The 18069-nt window shown below is 48.9% G+C and overlaps 1 protein-coding gene across 18 annotated transcripts in view; it reads left to right on the top strand.

The window, feature by feature from the left end:
• The first annotated feature begins 12460 nt into the window (after positions 1–12460).
• Positions 12461–18069, top strand: part of KCNMA1 (potassium calcium-activated channel subfamily M alpha 1) — a 711615-nt gene continuing 706006 nt past the window's right edge. For 8 of the 18 annotated variants that reach the window (XM_064488018.1, XM_064488017.1, XM_064488021.1 and 5 more), the window contains exon 1: positions 12665–13228. In XM_064488018.1, the coding sequence (XP_064344088.1) occupies positions 12857–13228 (372 nt within the window). In that variant the 5' untranslated portion in view covers positions 12665–12856. Of the gene's footprint in view, positions 13229–18069 lie in introns of all 18 variants that reach the window. The other 10 variants (XM_064488019.1, XM_064488008.1, XM_064488009.1 and 7 more) reach the window with 4 other exon arrangements.

The following is an 18069-nucleotide window of genomic DNA, read 5'->3' on the forward strand; positions in this document are numbered from 1 at the left end:
ATTATAGATGTGTTTCTCAATAATTATTATTATTGAGAAATTATTTAAATTATTCCTCAATAATTTAAATCCAATCAAGTGTTTCTTCTAATCAGTTGGTTGAATCTGTTTACACTGACTGTGACTTTAGATCTATTTGAATATGTTCTACCATTTTCTTTTTTTATTTCTGTTTACCTTACTTTATGCTGCCTCTGCCTTGCCCCTCTCTTTTCTGCTTTCTTTATTTCCCTTTCATCCCTCTTTGATCTGGGAGCTGTCAATTCTATTTTTATTCTTTCCGTGGTTTCCCCTAAAATGTTAACATGTGTTTACTTCACTTAACTTCAAAGTTAATGCACACCTCTAACCCTCTTGCATACGATCTGAGAATCTTAATATATTTAACCCTGAAGCACACTCTCTGTCTAACATGCTATTGGATCTGGTGTCTTGGTTCCGTCTGGTTTGGTACTGCCCAGGCTGGTCACCGATATCACTGTAGTTGTTTTAGAGACCAACGCTTGTAGCGTATTACCCACAAGGCAGGCGGTATTTTTGCTTATCAGCGTTTCTTTTTCGTTCCTCCCTTCCGGGTTCTGTTTCTTGCCCCTGAGGTTCCTCCTTCAAAGTTTCTTTCAGGGAGAGGATGCTGGTGACAGAGGCTTTCAGTTTTCCTTTGTCTAAAAACACTTAATTTCAACCTCACGGTTGAGTCACAGTGCAGCTGCGCAGAGAGTTCTAAGTTGACTATTATTCTCACTCAGCCCTTTGAAGAGACTGTTCTGCTGTCCCTGGGTTCAGCTTTGCTATTGAGAAGCCTAATTGTCACTCCTCCGTAGCTGATTCCTCTTTTCTCTCTTGTTGCTTTTAGGATTTTACTGCTTGACATCGGTCAATTGTGGTTACTCTACAAAGCCTCTGTGGGTGGGTTTTTTATTTATCCTGCCTAGAACTTTTGCTTCCTAAATTTACGAAGTCTTATTTTTCATCAGTTCTCAGCCATTGTCTCTCTGAACATTATTTCTCCTCATTCTCTGATTGTTTTCTGAAACTCTCATTAGATACTATATGATAGACGTTCTCCTTCGATCTGCTCTGCCTGTCATGTCAATGCTCTTATTGGTATCTTTTTCTCTTTGTGTACTGCATTCTCGGTGTATTTCTCAGATCTAGTTGTATTTGTCTAATTCTTATAGTCCAACTGAGTCTAATCTGCTGTTTATCCTACTCACTGAGTTTTAAAATTTCAGTGACTATTAAGATTTTCCCCCATAAGTTCTTTTTGTTTTTTTCCCCCAAATCTGCTTCTCTTTTGTTCCATTGTGGTCCCCCCTCCACTTTTCTGTTTCCTTCTTTTATACCTTTAATAATTAAAAGTTACTAATTTTATATTCTCTCTCATTTATTCATTTACCAGAAGTCCTTGGCAGTCCTAGCTGATCTTGCTTTTTTTTTTTTTTTTTTTTTTAATCTATTGGCATTTGCCCCTGCTGTGATTGTTTTTTCATGGGTTTTGAAATTTTGGATGGTGAGTTCCTGTTCAGTGAAGCTTTATCTTTTGGAATCCTTCCCATCTTGAGTTGAGGATGTGTATCTTCTTTACACACTTTTTTATTTGTGTCCATAATATACTTTAGTGTGCATATTAGATGCCTAGTAAAGTCTTATCTTTGTTGATGTAATGGACAATTTACAAAAAGGTAGCTGACTCTCCTTACCCACCTTTTATTGGAAGGGGACCTATTTCTCCACTGTGGTCCCTCTAAGTATTTTTGCTTATGAGTCTGAGATTTTCACTGTTGTTGAGACATACATTCTTGGGACAAGAGAATGTAGCTGGCCTCGGGAGAAGAGAGCAAAGGTTCTGAAAACAGGGAAAAGAGGATGGAATAATCCTTCAGTTGCAGGAAGACATTGAGGAACAAACAAAGAGGGATAAACAAGACTGTCATCATTCCTGGGTTAAGACAGGGGAGCGAAGACAAGAGTAACATGGTGAGGGACCACTGTGGTGGAAGGAGGCATCATTGTGTGGAGGACAGGGACTTGGAGAAAGCGGGAAGAGGTACATACGCCCACCTTTCTGCTGTATTAAAGATGGCCGAGGACAGTGAGAGGCAAAGACGGCCCACGTGCCAGGGACTGTGCTAGGAGGGTATCTGGAGTCTTTCCTTTGATCCTTAGAATGACTTATTGAGGAGCTGCTCTTATTCTCCCTAATATACGGGTGGGGAAATTGAAATTCGAGAAGCTAAGAAATGTAACCCATACCCCACAGCCAGAGAGGAGAGCAAAGCTGGAATTTGAACCCAGCTCTGTCCATCTCCAGAGCAGGAGCCTGTAGGCACTTCAGGGTTAGGATGCAAAAGACTAACACACTTGGCAGGTCTTCCAGGGACCCCACGAGCACACGGTGGTGGCGAGAGCTGCTGAGGATGGGAAGACCGTGCTAATGGAGGAGTCAGTAGCACAAAGCACCTGGCACATGTTGGGTGCTTAATAAATGTTTGCCTAAGAAACAGACAGTGGTTTTTCCCTTGTACAGTTGAGGAGCTGCGCCCTGGAGCAGCGGAATAGGACGCGTTGGGTTGAGGTGCTCTTCTCCCCGGCTCCTCCCTTGACTTTCAACTTCTCTGCAGTCAGCTGGAGAGACCAGTGAGTGCCCTGGTCACTTTCCCTGGTGAGGAGGCTGGGCTGGCTGGGATTTTCGAGAAGCAGGTCACCCTGCAGGCTGATGTGGTGACGAGGAGTTGCTGCCTGGCTGTTTGGACCCTCTCCTGGCAGGATGACAGTTTCTAGATATGGATCCTGCTGAGCCCTGATGGTCAGTCCCCATCTTGGTGATGAGAGAGCATGTAATGAAGCAAGCCCTCCCTTGTCTCACCTCCTACACACACAGCCCAGGCTCACCCCTAGCCAGTATAGACCCCTAGTCTTTAGAGGGTTGGATTCTCCGTGCTGTAGGGGCTCCCTGGACCAGTGCTTTGCAGGTAGACTGAGCATCTCAAGTATTTATTCTCCTGGGAAAGGAGAAAACCCAGAGTGGGAAGGTTCACTTGCCAGGAATTTGCCCCCAGGATTCTGTGTTTTTCCTTTATAAGGGAAATGACTTGTTTCTTACTGCGGAGCCTCCTACGACAGCTGCAAGCTGTCTGAGCTTTGCCAGGGAAGCGGAGCCTCCAGAAGACGCCACCAACTGGGCAGCTGTGTGTCTCTTTGTCTTCCCTGTGTCTCTGGTCTCCTTACTGTTCTTCGTTCCTTCTTCCCTCCCTCCTTCCCTCCTTCTGTCTTTGTTTCTCTCTCTCTCTCTCTGTTCCTGTCTCTCTCTTCCTTCCTTTAACTTTTCATGTCCTTTCTCCCCTGGCCTTCTCTGCTCTCCCATTTCCTCTCCCCTGCCTCACACTTTGGTTTCTGTGAACTTCTCCATAGCTCCATCCACCTCCCACTGCCTTCCTTCTCTCCAAAGGCACAGCACGACACTCCTTCCTGCCTCCCTCCCCCACCATGCCCTGAGAAGGTCCTGGCTTGCCTGCAGCCCCAGGGCTCAGCCCACCCAGATTCTTCAAAGCTCCCTTCTTGGCCGCGGGCTGCATCCGGAGTCCAGGGAGAGGCCGAGGAGCTGGGCTGCCCGATGCAGCTGCTGAGTTAAAAGTCCCCCACTAGGGAGCATTTCCTGGGCTCCCTGGGATGCCCAGACCCTGCAGGGTGCACAGAAGCCCCGATGCTGTGGGGACGGACTCCCTGGGTGCCGGCCATCAGTCCGGGGGACTTCTGAGGTCCTCTGTGCTGACCCACCGTGGGGGCTTACCTGGCAGTGGGCTCCCAGTGCTTCAAAGGGCCCCTGGGGTACAGAGACCCAGATCAGCATTTTAAAGAAAGGTCAGCAAGAAGGGATTTCTGAGATCTGCTGGGAGCAGAGGTGGTGATGGTGAGGGAAGTTCACCACCCCCCAGGTCCCCAGCATGCCCATCTGCTGCCCAGGTGGCATTTGAGAGGGCAGGAAAGGCACAGATAAGAAAGGGGGAGGGTTGGATTCCCACTTCAGCTCAGTCACTGGTGAGCGAAGATCTGGGCAGGTTACATAACATTTCCAGGCCTGGCTTTCCTCCATTTCACAAGTAAAAGTCAGAGGAAATGACCTCTAAAACCCCTCCAGCACTAGAGTTATGACGATCCAAGGAGGGGGCTGAGGGATGCGTGACACTGAGGTGCTGTTGTCCACTGACCCCAGGAAGGCCTTGGAACAAACACCAGCTCTTTGTGTGACTTTGGGTGAGGTAGGTGCGTAGCCTATTTGAGCCTCAGTTTCCACATCTGTCGAGTGAAGGTAATACTTATGGGGTCCTATAAGAATTAACCCAAGAGGGAAAGCGCTGTATTCCTCGGAGGATGAGCTGTGTGGCCCCAGGCGGCACACTGGGTGACGTCAGCTCATCCTCCATCCGGGCACTCACTGAGAACGTCAGGCCTGGTCAGTCCTTTCTCAAACCCAGTTGCCACGGAGACAGTAGGCATGAGTGTGACATTCACCAGTTTCTCCTTCTAACAAAGGGCGTTCAGGCCTCTGGGTAAGGGCCCTCAGTTGCCAACATCAAGTTCTGATTTGATAACACCATTTTTATTTATTAGGTCTGTTCTTACACTTTCCCTTTTTTTCTAAATTTGCTTTTCTTATTCTTGTTTTACTTATATATATATGCTTTTTATTGAGGTATAATCAGTTTACAATGTTGTGTCAATTTCTGGTGTGCAGCATAATGCCCCAATCATACATGAACATATATATATTCATTTTCATATTCTTTTTCACCATAAATTACTATAAGTATTGAATATAGTTCCCTGTGCTATACAGTATGAACTTGTTGTTTATCTATTACATATATATTAGCTAGTATCTGCATATTTTGAACTCCCAATTTATCCCTTCCTACTCCCTTCCCCCAGTAACCATGTTTGTTTTCTATGTCTGTGAGTCTGTTTTTGTTATGTAAATAAGTTTGTTTGTCTTTTTTTTTTTTTTTTTTTTTTAGATTCCACTTACAAGTGATATCATATGGTATTCTTCTTTCTCTTTCTTGGCTTACTTCATTTAGAATAACAATCTCCAGGTCCATACATGTTGCTGCAAATGGCATTATTTTATCATTTTTTATGGCTGAGTAGTATTCCATTGTATAAATACACTACGATTTCTTTATCCAGTCATCTGTTGATGGACATTTAGGTTGTTTCCATGTCTTGGCTATTGTATCCTTCTATTTATTATCCTTATGTTTGTGTTTTGTCTTATTTACTTAAATTTTATTTCTTATCATTGATTTACCTTCTTTGTATGGCAACGCTGGTTTTCCATGAAGGTTGTGTTGTAGAATATCCTTGTGATAAAAATTTGAATAAGTAAAAGGAATCAATTGGAGACAACTATTAAGTAATAGTAAAGGCAGCATGATGATATGGTAAAAATTGTGAAGGTGATATAAGAATAGAGGCATTAAGTGTGGGGCCCTATAAAGTGTCCCCTCTGGTCCCTTACCTGCACAGGCCATTTCTCTGCCTGTCATGTCAGCTCCAGGTGGTGCTGATGACACCAGTCTTCCCGGAAGAGCCATGGATTAGAGTGGAGCGAGCTCTCTGGGTGGTGCAGCGTAGGGATAAATTCTGTTCAGTCTTTATACTGGTTCTGAGTCAAATCATCTCTCCCATTGAGTTTAACAGAAAGTCATTTCAATGGGCCACCAGATTATGACTCATTGAATTTTTACATTAATGATGAAGGGGCTGGAATTCCCATCTGAGCCATTGTACTTTAAACAGAATACCTATTACCTTCTGAAACACAAAGCCACTTATGCATACCAACCAGTATGTCTCAGTAGTGTCAGCAAGACAGATAGATCTTGACAGAAGAGTCAAGAGCAAGTGAAATCAAAAACGGTTAAGTCCATGACTCTCCATCACCCAGGGATTTCCCAGGACTGTTAGGGCAGCTTGTGCGTTACTTTGTTCAACTTACAGCTTTCAGTTCTGTTACAAGTGAGGAAGAACAGAATGAGATTTATAGATAAACAAAGGGATGTTTCTGTAAGCCTCCCATCCAGGAGGCCATCTTGCAGAAAATGCATTTAGAACTGTGTCCTGGGGCTCCCTGGGGCTTTTGGAAAGTAAAGACTCAGCTGTGTGCCCGGCACTGTCTGCCTCTAACAGTCTGCTCTCTCCGAGCTGCATAGTGCAAGGTATCTTTCTAGAAGTTTCTAGAGTATCCAAAGTCTGTGCTCCAATAAGCCCATGTCAGAGGTCCCTAGGGAGGAAGAGCTGGTGAGGTGCTCAGTGGGTGCCCCCAGTCAGCTTCAGCACCTGGAGAAACTGGAGGTCACTTCTCTCTGTGTTTGGACTTGTAGGCAATTGGCATAGCTCTTTCTGGATTAGCAGGACAACTGTGCAAAGTTCCCCTTGGTGGCAGACTCAAGCACTCAGGTCGTGGCCCATAGGTGAGGATTTACCTCTCCTTCTTGTTCTCAGGCACTTTTTCTAAGACAGTGTTTCATATAATCTGAAAATCTAACAGAGTTCTGCCAAAACACGGCAAATGCCTTCCATAAAGACTTTTAATGAAGTTTCCTCTTGAACTCGGCAGTCTGTTTAAGGAGTTGTCTTTCCTGTGTGACTTATTCTTCTGCAACTCCCAGGATATTGCTGGGTTGGGTTCTTGTCTTATTTTGTTTGTTTTTGCAAAAAATATTGCAAAAGCAGAATTTTTTGGTTTCACACAGATAGCCTTACCTCTTATTAAAATACCATGGTTTATAATTTGTTAAGCCATTAAATTATTATCTCATCTCTGGGAAGCAGGAAGCTTGGCCACTGTGGGATAGATACTAAAGTTGAAGAAAGGATGTGACTTCAAGGGGGGCCAGTTGTCAGTGTGAAACTAAAGGATCCTGCTTTGGATCATGTTATGCCAAAAGCAGACACCAATGGCGTAAGTCAAAATTAGAAGTCAACAAAACCCACAGAGATGTCTGACTTTTGACTCACCTCTCCTTAGTCTCAAGAGGGTTTATCAGTGGGAAGGATGGTCTCAGCATTGTCCCTTTTTGCAAAGTGGCAAGAGCTACTAGGCAGAGGCAGGATTAAGCCCCTTGACTCATCTACACAGTCCATCCCTTTTCTGATGCAGTCATTAGAGTACCTTGGGGCACAAGGGATGAACTCCTAGACTGCCCAGATCTTGAACCAGAGTCTTCACAAAGATCAAATCAAGGCCCCTCTAAGAAAAGGATGAGAAAGTCTATTGGTCTGGGAGTCAGAGGAATAAGTGGGGCATCCTGTGGAGAATCTCTTTTGGTGCATTCTTCTCCCACTGGTGAAAAGTGGGTGGATGGATTTTCGTCCTGCCTACCTCCCAGGGGCGAGGTCCTCAGTTCTGCTGTTCTGGCGGGGTGACATCGATCACAGGGATGAAGGTAGGAATCTGCAGGATCGTTATTCTGGAAGTCCGATGGGATGGAAGTGGAAGATGAATTCTAAGCAGGGGATGGTCCATGAGTTGGGTCTACTTTGACCCAGCCATGGATGTAATTAAGGGGAATGAAGACTACATTCACTCAGCTTGTATCTTGGCTAGCACTGGAGAAAATGACTGAGAATGTGCGGTGGGACCACAGACACTATTTTCCCCAGCAGCACTGGCTTTGTTGTGTTAGAAAAGGGGAGGATTTTTCTGTGGGTGCTATGTCCTGGCCTCCAAATTCTTCACTCAGAACTGGCTGATTTGAGGCCCCTGATGTGGGGAAAGGCGGGGAAGTATCCCACAGGCATGTTGGCTGGTACGTGCACCTGCTCTGGAAGACAGGCGCTAGGGCTAGGATGTACGAATACCAGTGGAAATCTTCAGGGTGTCTTGTTGACTAGTATGACTCATTAACACAGGTTTAGGACTTACTTAAAAAGATGTTAAGTTTTAGAACAACCTAAAGGTCCGCAGTACCCTTTCTAATAGAGTATTATTCAGTTATTTTTTAAAAAGTGTTTTCTATGATATTTAATGACATGGTAAAAAAAAAAGCTTAGAATTTAATGTTAAGGGAAAATAGAATAAAAATTAGATGTTCAGTCTTACCCTAATTTTGCAAAAATACACACCCGAGAAGGAGTGTGAAAGAAATATATAAAAATATTAATAATAGTTATCTGTTGATGGTGAGATTCTAGGTGATTTTTATATTCTCTTATGAAACTTTATGAGTCTGAATTATTCTTATAATCAGAAAAAATGTTTATAGTAAACAACCCCCTCAAATCTTGCTTTCTGAGTCCTTCTCTGCATCCTGGGGACCAGTGTTCCATCCTGGTACTCAGAGGCCCTCAGCATGGTGTCAAGGGGTATGCTGCTGTGGTCTTCCTCCTTTGTTGTAAATCATAAAGAGATAAATTTCTCCAAAGATACATGCTCTCTTGTGGTAGCTTGATGGATCTAAGCCTCAGTTTCTTTGCCTGTAAAATGGGAGAATAGCTACTGCCCTTTCTTACAGCACAAGGAGATTATAAGGACTAAGAAAGGAAGGCAGGAGTACTATTAGCCACTTAGAAGATAATACAATGATAATTTAGGGAGTGGTAGGTTACCAACGGTAGTTACAGTTTAGACGATCTGACAGCAGATCATGGCAACAGTGTGAACCCTGTTAGCCAACTTTATCACAACAGTGTGTATGCTATAGAACCCTGACAGCTGGCTAATTAATATTACTGTGGTTGTAGATTTTTACAGCAAGACTTTTCTCTTTGGAATTTTCATATCTCAAAGTTCTCATTAAAGCCTCCTTTTCGAACATTCACAAAATAATGTCATGTGCCAGAGAGACCCACCAGAGGGCGCTAGATCACCTACAGAGTCCACCTGGCTTCTTCACAGAAGAATCACCTAGATTATGTCAAGAGTATCAAAAGTGTGTGCCGGCGTGATCAAAATGAAATCCAGTGTACATTACTTATGAAATTGGGCCTACATTTAAGTAAATGGACTTCTTTGTTCTTTTTGGTCATTACTTTAGTTGCTCTGCTTCTTAGTTTGTATGTTTATGCACTTTTATTTCTTTTAAATCAGTTGGGATTGTTCAGATTAGAATCCTTTAGAAACTTGTGTGCTTTGAAAGCTGCCATAGGCTTCCCTCCTCACTGAGAAGCTTATAAATATGATTGAAAATAAATAGTGGCTGGTACTGAAATTTCTACTTTTGTATAGGCTTTCAGTTCAGTGCAGTTGTCCTAAGTTCCCAGCCTGCAGACACACCCAACAAGAGATGAAATGCACAGAGGCTATTTGTAGATGCTTTTCCATACCCTTCACATGCCCAATGCTGTCCCAGGGATCTGGGAAGCAAGGAGTGGGCATGCGTGTCAGAGTTCAAAGAGCCCATTCAGCCTGGAGCGGCTCTGCCATGCCCTGGAGTCTGTCCTGCCAGTCTGTCTGTCTGTCTGCACAGGTTGCTGTGTAATGGCTGCAGCTGAGGGCAGAAGCACTGTGCCTCAACTCTCATCCCAACTGAGGGGCCTCGCAGGATGGAGGACAGTGAAGTGGGTCAGGGAGCAACAATCCTGCCCACATCCATTTCCCCCATGGCACACGTGCGTGCACACACACTCATACATATGAGACTGGCTTGCGGGTCAGAAGCTCTGGTCTGAGTTGGGCTGTCTTTTTGGGGTCGCAGTACTTACAAACAAGATCTGTATGTTTTCTTTTCCATTCTTACACATAACCCTTTGACGTAGGCAGGGCAGTTCCTGTTTTTATTTCAACTTACAAATGAGAAAACACAATGAATGAAGGGTACCTAATGATACTTTTAAGTTTGAGGTTCTGGGAGAGCTTGGGTAATGGCCTGATGAGATCTGTTTCTGGTGGATGGTGGTGGATGTTGGCACTCTCTCATTTGGTACCTACCAGCCAGGAGGTGGTGAGGACTGGGGGTTATAGCTATGGTGGGAATCTTGACTTTGATGGTGAGGGTCTCTGAGAATCCCGACTAAGCCTTGGTTTTATATAACACAGAAGTTGCTAAAAGCTTCAATCAGCCAAGAGACAACTGATGGAGAGAGCAGAGGAGATGATGTCTTAGGGGCCTCCCAGCATCCTCTGGAAGGATAATGAGATGATGGTGATGATGGAGGAGAAATGCAGCTGGGGATTCTGCAGTTGGGGTGATAGAAGTCATTGCAACCAGTGGCTCCCACTGGTGTCTGAGGGGAGCCCAGTCTGTGGGGGAAGTCCAGGAAAGCCTGGAGGGGATTGGTTGGTTTGCAGAAGCTCAATTATGTGGGCGAGGGAATCCATTCTGGGGGTTTCATATCCCACTGAGGAGACAGTCCTATCCTTTGCTGCTCTTTCCATGTTATGAGTGTTTTGTTTTTAAATTTCAAATCTTAGATTTGGTCCTTAATTTTCCTGGCATATGCTGAGGCCCAAAGGCAGCAAACTAGCCATTTAGAAGGAACCTCAAGGCTGCAGTCACCTTCCTCACAGCACTTCTGGGGCTGATTGCCCCTCTTCCAGCCCAGTGCTGGGAAGGACTCAGGGCCTTTGCACGCATGGGACTGATGTGGCAGGGATGCATTCAGAGTGGTTTCTGAACTCGGAGGACCAGGCTCCAGGTACCATATGGGTGACAGACAACTTCATTTTCTGGAAAATACTGTCTGTAGCTCCCTTTGACATACTACTTTTGAGGACTAAACACTGGAGCACTCTTACCTGATTCCATTTCCCTTTGACCTTGGCCTTGACTCTTTACTGTGTATAATGGATGTGTGTCTTGAGCCCAGTGAATGTACCCTGAATGAAGCAGGAGACAGTAGCTTCAAACATCCCCTTGAGCCTCTCTGCCCAGCTTGGTTTCCCTTGCCCCCTCCTCCTCTGCATCCTAGGGTCTCCAAGGGCAATGGGAGGGGCTGAGCTCTGGCTCAGGCAGAAACAGGCCTACACAGTGAAGGATGCTAACTTGGCCTTCACCACAGGGAGGGCTGAAAGGAACCTGAGAATTCCAATTAGGCTTAAACTAATGAGCTGGAAACTTTGGGGAAACCACTGTGGGCAATGAGGGGAGAGTGCGATCATCTTCCTTTTAATTAGTGCTGGAAAAACTTGAGGTCCAGCTGGTAGCATGAGGAAGGACAGTGTCCAGAGGGAGCAAAGTTTTATAGTATCAGAAGGGGGATTCCCCTGGTGGTGCTGGACAGAGGCTGCTGAACAAACCCAGATCCCTGCATCATCTCTTAAGTGGAGGAGAGGGAAGACCCTAAATGGGGAAATGTGGGTTTGAATGGAGCCTGGAACTGCCCTTCTCACCTGATGGAGTCTGAGGCTGGATAAAAAAGATATGACTTTAGGGAACTCTCTTGTCTATAGGAGCCTGCACCCCCATCCCGCCCTGCCACCACACCCCATCTCTGCCTACTCTCAGCCTCTGTCGCTTAGTAAGGAAAAGGCAGAAAAACCACTTGCTACCGTCAAAGGCCACAGACCGCTTGTCAGCCCCTCAGATGACCCTGCCTTCCAGCCACACGGGGGACACTGGGGCACCTAGGAAGGCGACAGGGAACAGCAAACTGGGGGTTGGTAGAACGAGGAAGTGTTTCCTGGAGAAGGGTCCTCCACATTCCAGAAGCCTGAGGATCTTGGGGCGCCTGGCCTGTGCAGTCAATAGCTGTCGCTCCTCCCCACTGGAGGGTCCTCTGGGTAAAATGGCCTGCCACGGATGCCCGGCCATCCTCCTCGGGTACCTTAGGGAGCTCAGCTGGGGGCGCAGCATCTTGGAGAGAGGTGCGTGGTCCTGCGCCTGGGTTTGGGACTCCACCTGGCGCACTCGGGCTCTGGGGTGCATGCCAGGACGCCGCCAAGGGGTCTGCCGGCCCCCTGCTCAGCCCCTAGACGAGGCGAGTCAGCACGCCGAGCCTCCTCCCCTCCTGCCTCGGGCGGCCTGAGCCCGCGCCGGCTCCAGTTGCTGCAGCTGCTGTTGCTGGCGGCTGCGGGGAGCGCGGGTCGCGCGCAGAAGAGGCTTGGTCGGCGAGGACGGGGACGAGGAGGAGCCTGAGGAAGCGAGGAGGAAGATCTAGCGAAGGCCGAGGAGGCTCAGCGGCGTGGCGACGCGGCTCTGGAATCCCGGGAGCATGGGCTAGCGGCGGCGGCAGCGGCGGGCCGGGCGCGGTGAACCTGCCGCGGCCCGGCGCACACCCGGGCGGCGAGCGGGAGCCAAGCGCAGCGGAGGGAGGAGGGCTGACAAGGGGGCGCCCGGGAGGGGGCTGATGAGACATTATTAACGAGTTGCCTACTAATAAGCCCAGAGCGGCGTGGGCGACGCACGGGGAGGGGGTCCCCGGCCGGAGCGCGGCGCACACGCGTGGCGCACGGCGAGCGGCGCGGCGCCGCGCCGAGGGCACCCGGGCAGGCGCGCAGAGCCAGGGCGGGCTCGGGGGCGGCGCAGACCCCGGGCGCGGGCGGTCCGCGGCGCCCCCTCGCTCTCGGCCCTCGGGGCCGGCGCAGCCCCGGGCGAGCGGGGGACGGGCTAGGGAGGGGAACTGCCCTCGCTCCCCGTCGCCCTCGCTCCCCGTCCCCCTCCCCCCCCGGGCGGGCGGGCGGGCCGGCGGCTGGGGGGAGGGCGGGCGGCGGCGGCCCGCTGTATATATCTCCACGCACCCCGCCAGGTCGCGCACAGCGCCCCGAGCCTAGGCGCCTCCCCGCCCCCCTCCCCGCGCTCCGCGGCGGTATCGGCGGCAGCAGTAGCAGCAATATGGCTGTTGATGGGTGTTTGGGGTGGCGCTGGCGGCGGGAGGAGCTCCCCCGAGCCCCTGCGCCGGCCGCCCGTTGCTAGCTATGGCAAATGGTGGCGGCGGCGGCGGCGGCAGCAGCGGCGGCGGCGGCGGCGGCGGAGGCAGCAGTCTTAGAATGAGTAGCAATATCCACGCGAACCATCTCAGCCTAGACGCGTCCTCCTCCTCCTCCTCTTCCTCCTCTTCTTCCTCCTCCTCCTCTTCCTCTTCGTCCTCGGTCCACGAGCCCAAGATGGATGCGCTCATCATCCCAGTGACCATGGAGGTGCCGTGCGACAGCCGGGGCCAACGCATGTGGTGGGCTTTCCTGGCCTCCTCCATGGTGACTTTCTTTGGGGGCCTCTTCATCATCTTGCTGTGGCGGACGCTCAAGTACCTGTGGACCGTTTGCTGCCACTGCGGGGGCAAGACGAAGGTAACGCGCGCCCCGGGCGCCCGCCCCCTGCGCCAGCCCCGCGGCTTCTCGGCGTCCCTTGCAGCCCACCTCCTTACTCCTCACAGCACCGTGCCTCCCTCCATCCCTGCCTGACTTCCCTTCGCAGCTTTCCCTTCCTTTCGCTCTCCTGGCGCCCGCCGAATGGGGCAGCGGGCGGCGCGCCGGGGGTGAGGAGTTGCCCCCAACCGGTGCGCTCCGGGACGCGGACGCCCAATCCCGTCCTCTTGTTTATTGTAGGGTTGTTTGCGGCTGCGGCTGGGGCTGGGGTGGGGGACGCGCGCTGCTCGCGGACAGTGGTCCGGGGTGGGGAGACCTGACCCGTCGGGCACCCGGCAAGCTGGGGGCCCCTGGGTGCACGTTCCGTGTGGGTTACCTGCGGCCGCTAGGCTCCTTATGGTGGGCGAGGGGGAAAACGTCAGCAGCACTTTAGAAACCTGTTGGGGAGATGAGTTCGTGGCATCACAAGGCAAGGAAATTCCTTGGGGCAAGGGAGAACATCTTTTGGACTAGGGAATCCCCGGGAAGGAACATGGCCAGGGGAAGTGGGGGGACCTGGATGGGCGAGAGAAAGTTGGGGAGATGCATCCCAGTTTTGGAGGCGACCCATGAAGGCTGCCACTTTAGGAATGTGGGAGGTCACAAATCTGATGTCCCCTGCTCTCCGACTCTTAGATGTTCTCATGGAAGATACCCCCATCCCAAGTGCTTCGGCATCTGTATTCTCGCCCCCATGCCACCACCTTTAGGTCCCCGGAAATGCCACCAACAGCGTGGAGCTGGAGCGGGAGGTCCGCCTGAGAGCCGGCCGAGGCCGCGGGTTTTCACGCGAGCCTCCTCCCAGGCGCTTTTGAGGTGGCTGGATGTTGGCTTAAGCTATTCCTGGCGCAGAGACGCCCACCAGCACCGAGGCTCACTACACCTTATGTATGGTTGCTAGGCAGACTGCCTGGTCTGTCGTCGTGTGTCCCTAGAGATGTCCTCTTTTCCTCGCCACTGTCTGAAGGTGAGAGGCAGGGGCAGTTTTTCATAGAATACTGCAGATTAAAAAAGAAAGCACTGGAAAAGATTGACCGAGCTGCTTTCTTTTGGACTAATTTTTTAACCTAGGGGACTTCCCAGCGCCAGCATTTTCAGAGGGAAAGGAGATCAAAGGGGACTAGGGAACAGTGCAAGGCAGAGGCAGTCTCGGTGGGAAAGCTCACACCTTTTCTAATAAAGTTAATCCGCGGACCCCTCAAACTTCCACAGGGCATAGCAACTGGTAGCAGCCTCCTTAATCCCTGCCGGGAGTAGATAAGACAGGGGCCAGGGGTGACACCAGGGTGAAGGGATGCTTGCTCTCTCGGGATCATTAATTATACGTTGTGTCGGCTGCTGGAGCTCAGCTGTGTTTTGTGGTAGCACATTTGTGCTTTGGAAAATACTGGTGTGTTGGAAATAAGGTAGAAAAATAAAAGCCATCATTCTCTTCCTCCTCCTCCCACCTCTCCGGAGGCCTCCAGATGTTGGCCAGCTTTCTCTGGAGTTACCTTCTTGGCCATAGTGGTTTCTCCTTACTTGTCAAGGCGGAGAACCCCCCCACATTCCAGAGCAGCCATCAGATTAAGCGAAGTCCTAACCCTGAGACCCACAAGACCATGCCCCCTGCCGAGTCCTTCTTCTGACAAGCACTTACTCATTCGCCTTCTTATTCCCGTCTCCTCTCTCTTCCACCTCCCTGACAGCCTTCGGTCTTAGAGTTTTTTTTCCCTTTACTGAGATTCAGTGACTACCCTTAGGGGAAAGAGAGCGCATAGTTGTACGAGTCTCAAATGTTCTCTAGAATGAGAGATTTTGGTGAACTTTTAAATGGCCTTTTTTATCCTTCAGAAACTGGGCAGTGTTGGTCATAATGAAAACTTTTTCTTCAGTGAGTCAAAATAAGCTTTGGTGTTTTTGTGATCCTGGGGTTTTAAACAGAGCTTCTAAAGAAAGTCTTTTTACTCTAGGGGTTACAGCGATGCCACTGCGTTGCCTGTGATGAAATGTTGATTGGATCATTCACATAAAGAATCTCTGTCTTAACTGATGACCAAGCATAACTTCTATAAGTTTTCTCAAGAAAATAGGTTTTTGGCAACGATGATTAGAAAAAACAGTCCCTATGTATCAGACTATAGTTTGTGGCTCTAAGATGTGCTGAGTTGACATAACTGGAAGTTTCTACAGAGAATCAACCTGGGGTGAGGGATGCTTGCAGTTGGTTGGGAAGACGTGAGGCCAGTATAGAAGGAGATCAGGTCACTTTTGGTGCCATTAGAGTCCCTTTTAAAACATGCCCAGAATCTCTTAATACTTGCTCCTTGATTTGCTTAATTAAGCCTGTGTAGACAGCTCATTATGCCTCATAACAGTAACTTTGGCCTTTTATAAGCTTTTTTCCCCTAACCTTGAGGTCTGTATTTTTCTGCATTTTTTTTTTTTAATCCCTCATTCTTTTTGCTTTCCAAGTATTTGGTAGTTGTCGAGACACTGTTCGGAAGAATGCATTTGGCTTTAAGTTGGGAATAATTATTTTAGTGCTGGGTTTCCCAAGCAAACCAAGGCTGCTTTTCCACAGAATTCTACCAGCTGTCAGGTATGATCACCCTCACCCTTGTTCAGCCCAAAGATGGTTTGACCAGAAGTTAGGGTCCAGAGGAAGGCTGGTCTTTTAAAAAGAATGTGAAATTCCAGGGGAGATAAGTTTCAGCAGGAGCTCTGGAATCACAAGCATTTGGTCTCTGGGACTGCACCATCCTTTTCCATCAAAGGAACTTGAAACTGGACGTACATCTCAAAGCATCTCATCCTTAGTCCCCTTGCCTCTGAATTCTCCAATCATAAATGACTTTACTATCTTGGAAAGAATAGTATACGGATTTCTTTAGGAAGTAAAGAAGAAAAAGAATCACATTTCCCCCCTGTTGGGAACTTGGACACAGTCATTCTAGTACTATGTTCTTTGCTGTACTTTTTCACGTTACTGTTTCATTCCCTGTTGGGTTTCATCAGAGCCTTCTATTCATTTGGCTGTGACGTTCTGAGGTCCAAGCCAGTTGCAGACGGTAGTGAATGGGGAGCTGCTCTGGCAGCCTGAATAAGGTGGTGACCTTGAAGAAGTCGTCTAACCTCTCTGGTTCTGGGCTCTTTCCCGATGTGTAAAATGTGGGGATTGAGTTCTGGGAATGCTCATGTCCCTTCCTGCTCTGTGACTCAGTGGGGGACAGTAGAAGGAGCTGGTCAACTATGAGTAAAGTTTCTAGCTCAGAACGTGTTTTGTGGTTCTCCAGCCTTGGAGCATTTCTGTGTTTTTCTTCCCATCTTCTACTCCTCTTCCAGCACGCAGTCTGCTTCTCTTTAAATGCCTAGGGAAACTGAGGCTGGCTTCCTGTGGAGCTGTGGCTTGCCGGGGGGCCTCACGTGGCCCAGGCTTAGACGCATCCTGCCCTCTGTTGGAGCTGACCTGCCCATAGGAGTTTGGGTTTGATCAAGTCTGGTCTGCATGTGATGAATTATGGCGGTATTGTCTCCTTGGCTGTGTCTGAGAAAACAACACGTTTTCTCTGTCAGGCTTGTGACCAATATAAATATCAGATCCCATTATGGCATGGTAATTACCCAGGGTCTGGCCTGACGCATCCAATCAGGGCTGGAACTTCAGTGCCTCCGAATTCTTGATTCCAGATTGGCCCTGGTGCCTCCTGTCATCCTGGAGATCGGCTGCATTGGACGACCTTCACATGCTCCCTTTTCATCAGCTTACTTAGGGTGGCCTTGGAGAAGTGCTTGGGTCCCAGTCACAGGGGAACTCCAGGTGACCTTCCCTCGTCCAGAGAGCTTTTGCTTTTCTCGTTCCTGGCTCTCTCTCTCTGGAAATGCACGCTTTTATAGAGACTCTGCAATCAGACAGACCCAAGTACAAATCACGAATCTCACACCTCTTAGCTGGGCATCTGTGGCTGGCAGCCATGTTGAGCTCGGTTTCTTCACCTGCGAAAGAAGGGCGTAATGATGCTTCCTTTGTATTCCTATACGGAGTGCCAAGAATGGGTATGTAGCACCCAGCAAATGCCTGCTGCTTAGCAGGTCTGTAAATGGGAGCTATCATAGCGCCTTAAAGTGGTAGGTTTTTAATTTTCTCTTTGATTCCTCGAAATTTTGGCCCTGAAAGGGCACAGGCTATAACAAATAGAGCTTTTGAACCAAAAGGGACCTCTAGACCCTGAAGTTGATTGTCCTTGGGTCAAACAACCAGTTAGGGTCGGATTGAGGTTTGGGCTCATGGCTCTTGGCTAGTGCAAGGCTGGAAGGCTGGGGAGGGGCGACCTAAGAGGACTCTGGATGAGGGCTTGGCAGCATAGCTAGTGCTTTGATGGCCAGGGAGTCATTGTGGGGCCCCGGGAGCTGCAGCCCTAGCAGAACGGGAAGGTTTGGAGAGCAGGTGTGTCTGTCTAGTGTCTCTTGAGACTTATTATCCCCAGTCCAGAGCTCACAGACCTGTTCCCTTGATAATGTCGCAGTTTCCTGGCCGGGGTCCTCTCTACCTGGACCAGCTTTATCCTGACGGCCCCCAGAGCAGTGTTTCCCCAAGTGTGTTCTCGGAGCACTTGCCCTTGAAGTTAGCTTGTGAAACAAAATTATGAGTCAGAGCACACCTGCGTGCCCCTTGGAGTGTCACGTCACGGGCTTGGAGAAGTCTCGTGAGGTAGAGGAATTGGTCCAGCTACACTTTGGACCAATTGCCTTGTGACCTTGGGCAAGGACTTCACCGCTTTGTGCTTCAGTCTCCTCATCTCTGC

The sequence above is a fragment of the Camelus dromedarius genome, chromosome 8 (assembly GCF_036321535.1).
Source record: "Camelus dromedarius isolate mCamDro1 chromosome 8, mCamDro1.pat, whole genome shotgun sequence".
Lineage (NCBI taxonomy): Eukaryota > Metazoa > Chordata > Mammalia > Artiodactyla > Camelidae > Camelus > Camelus dromedarius.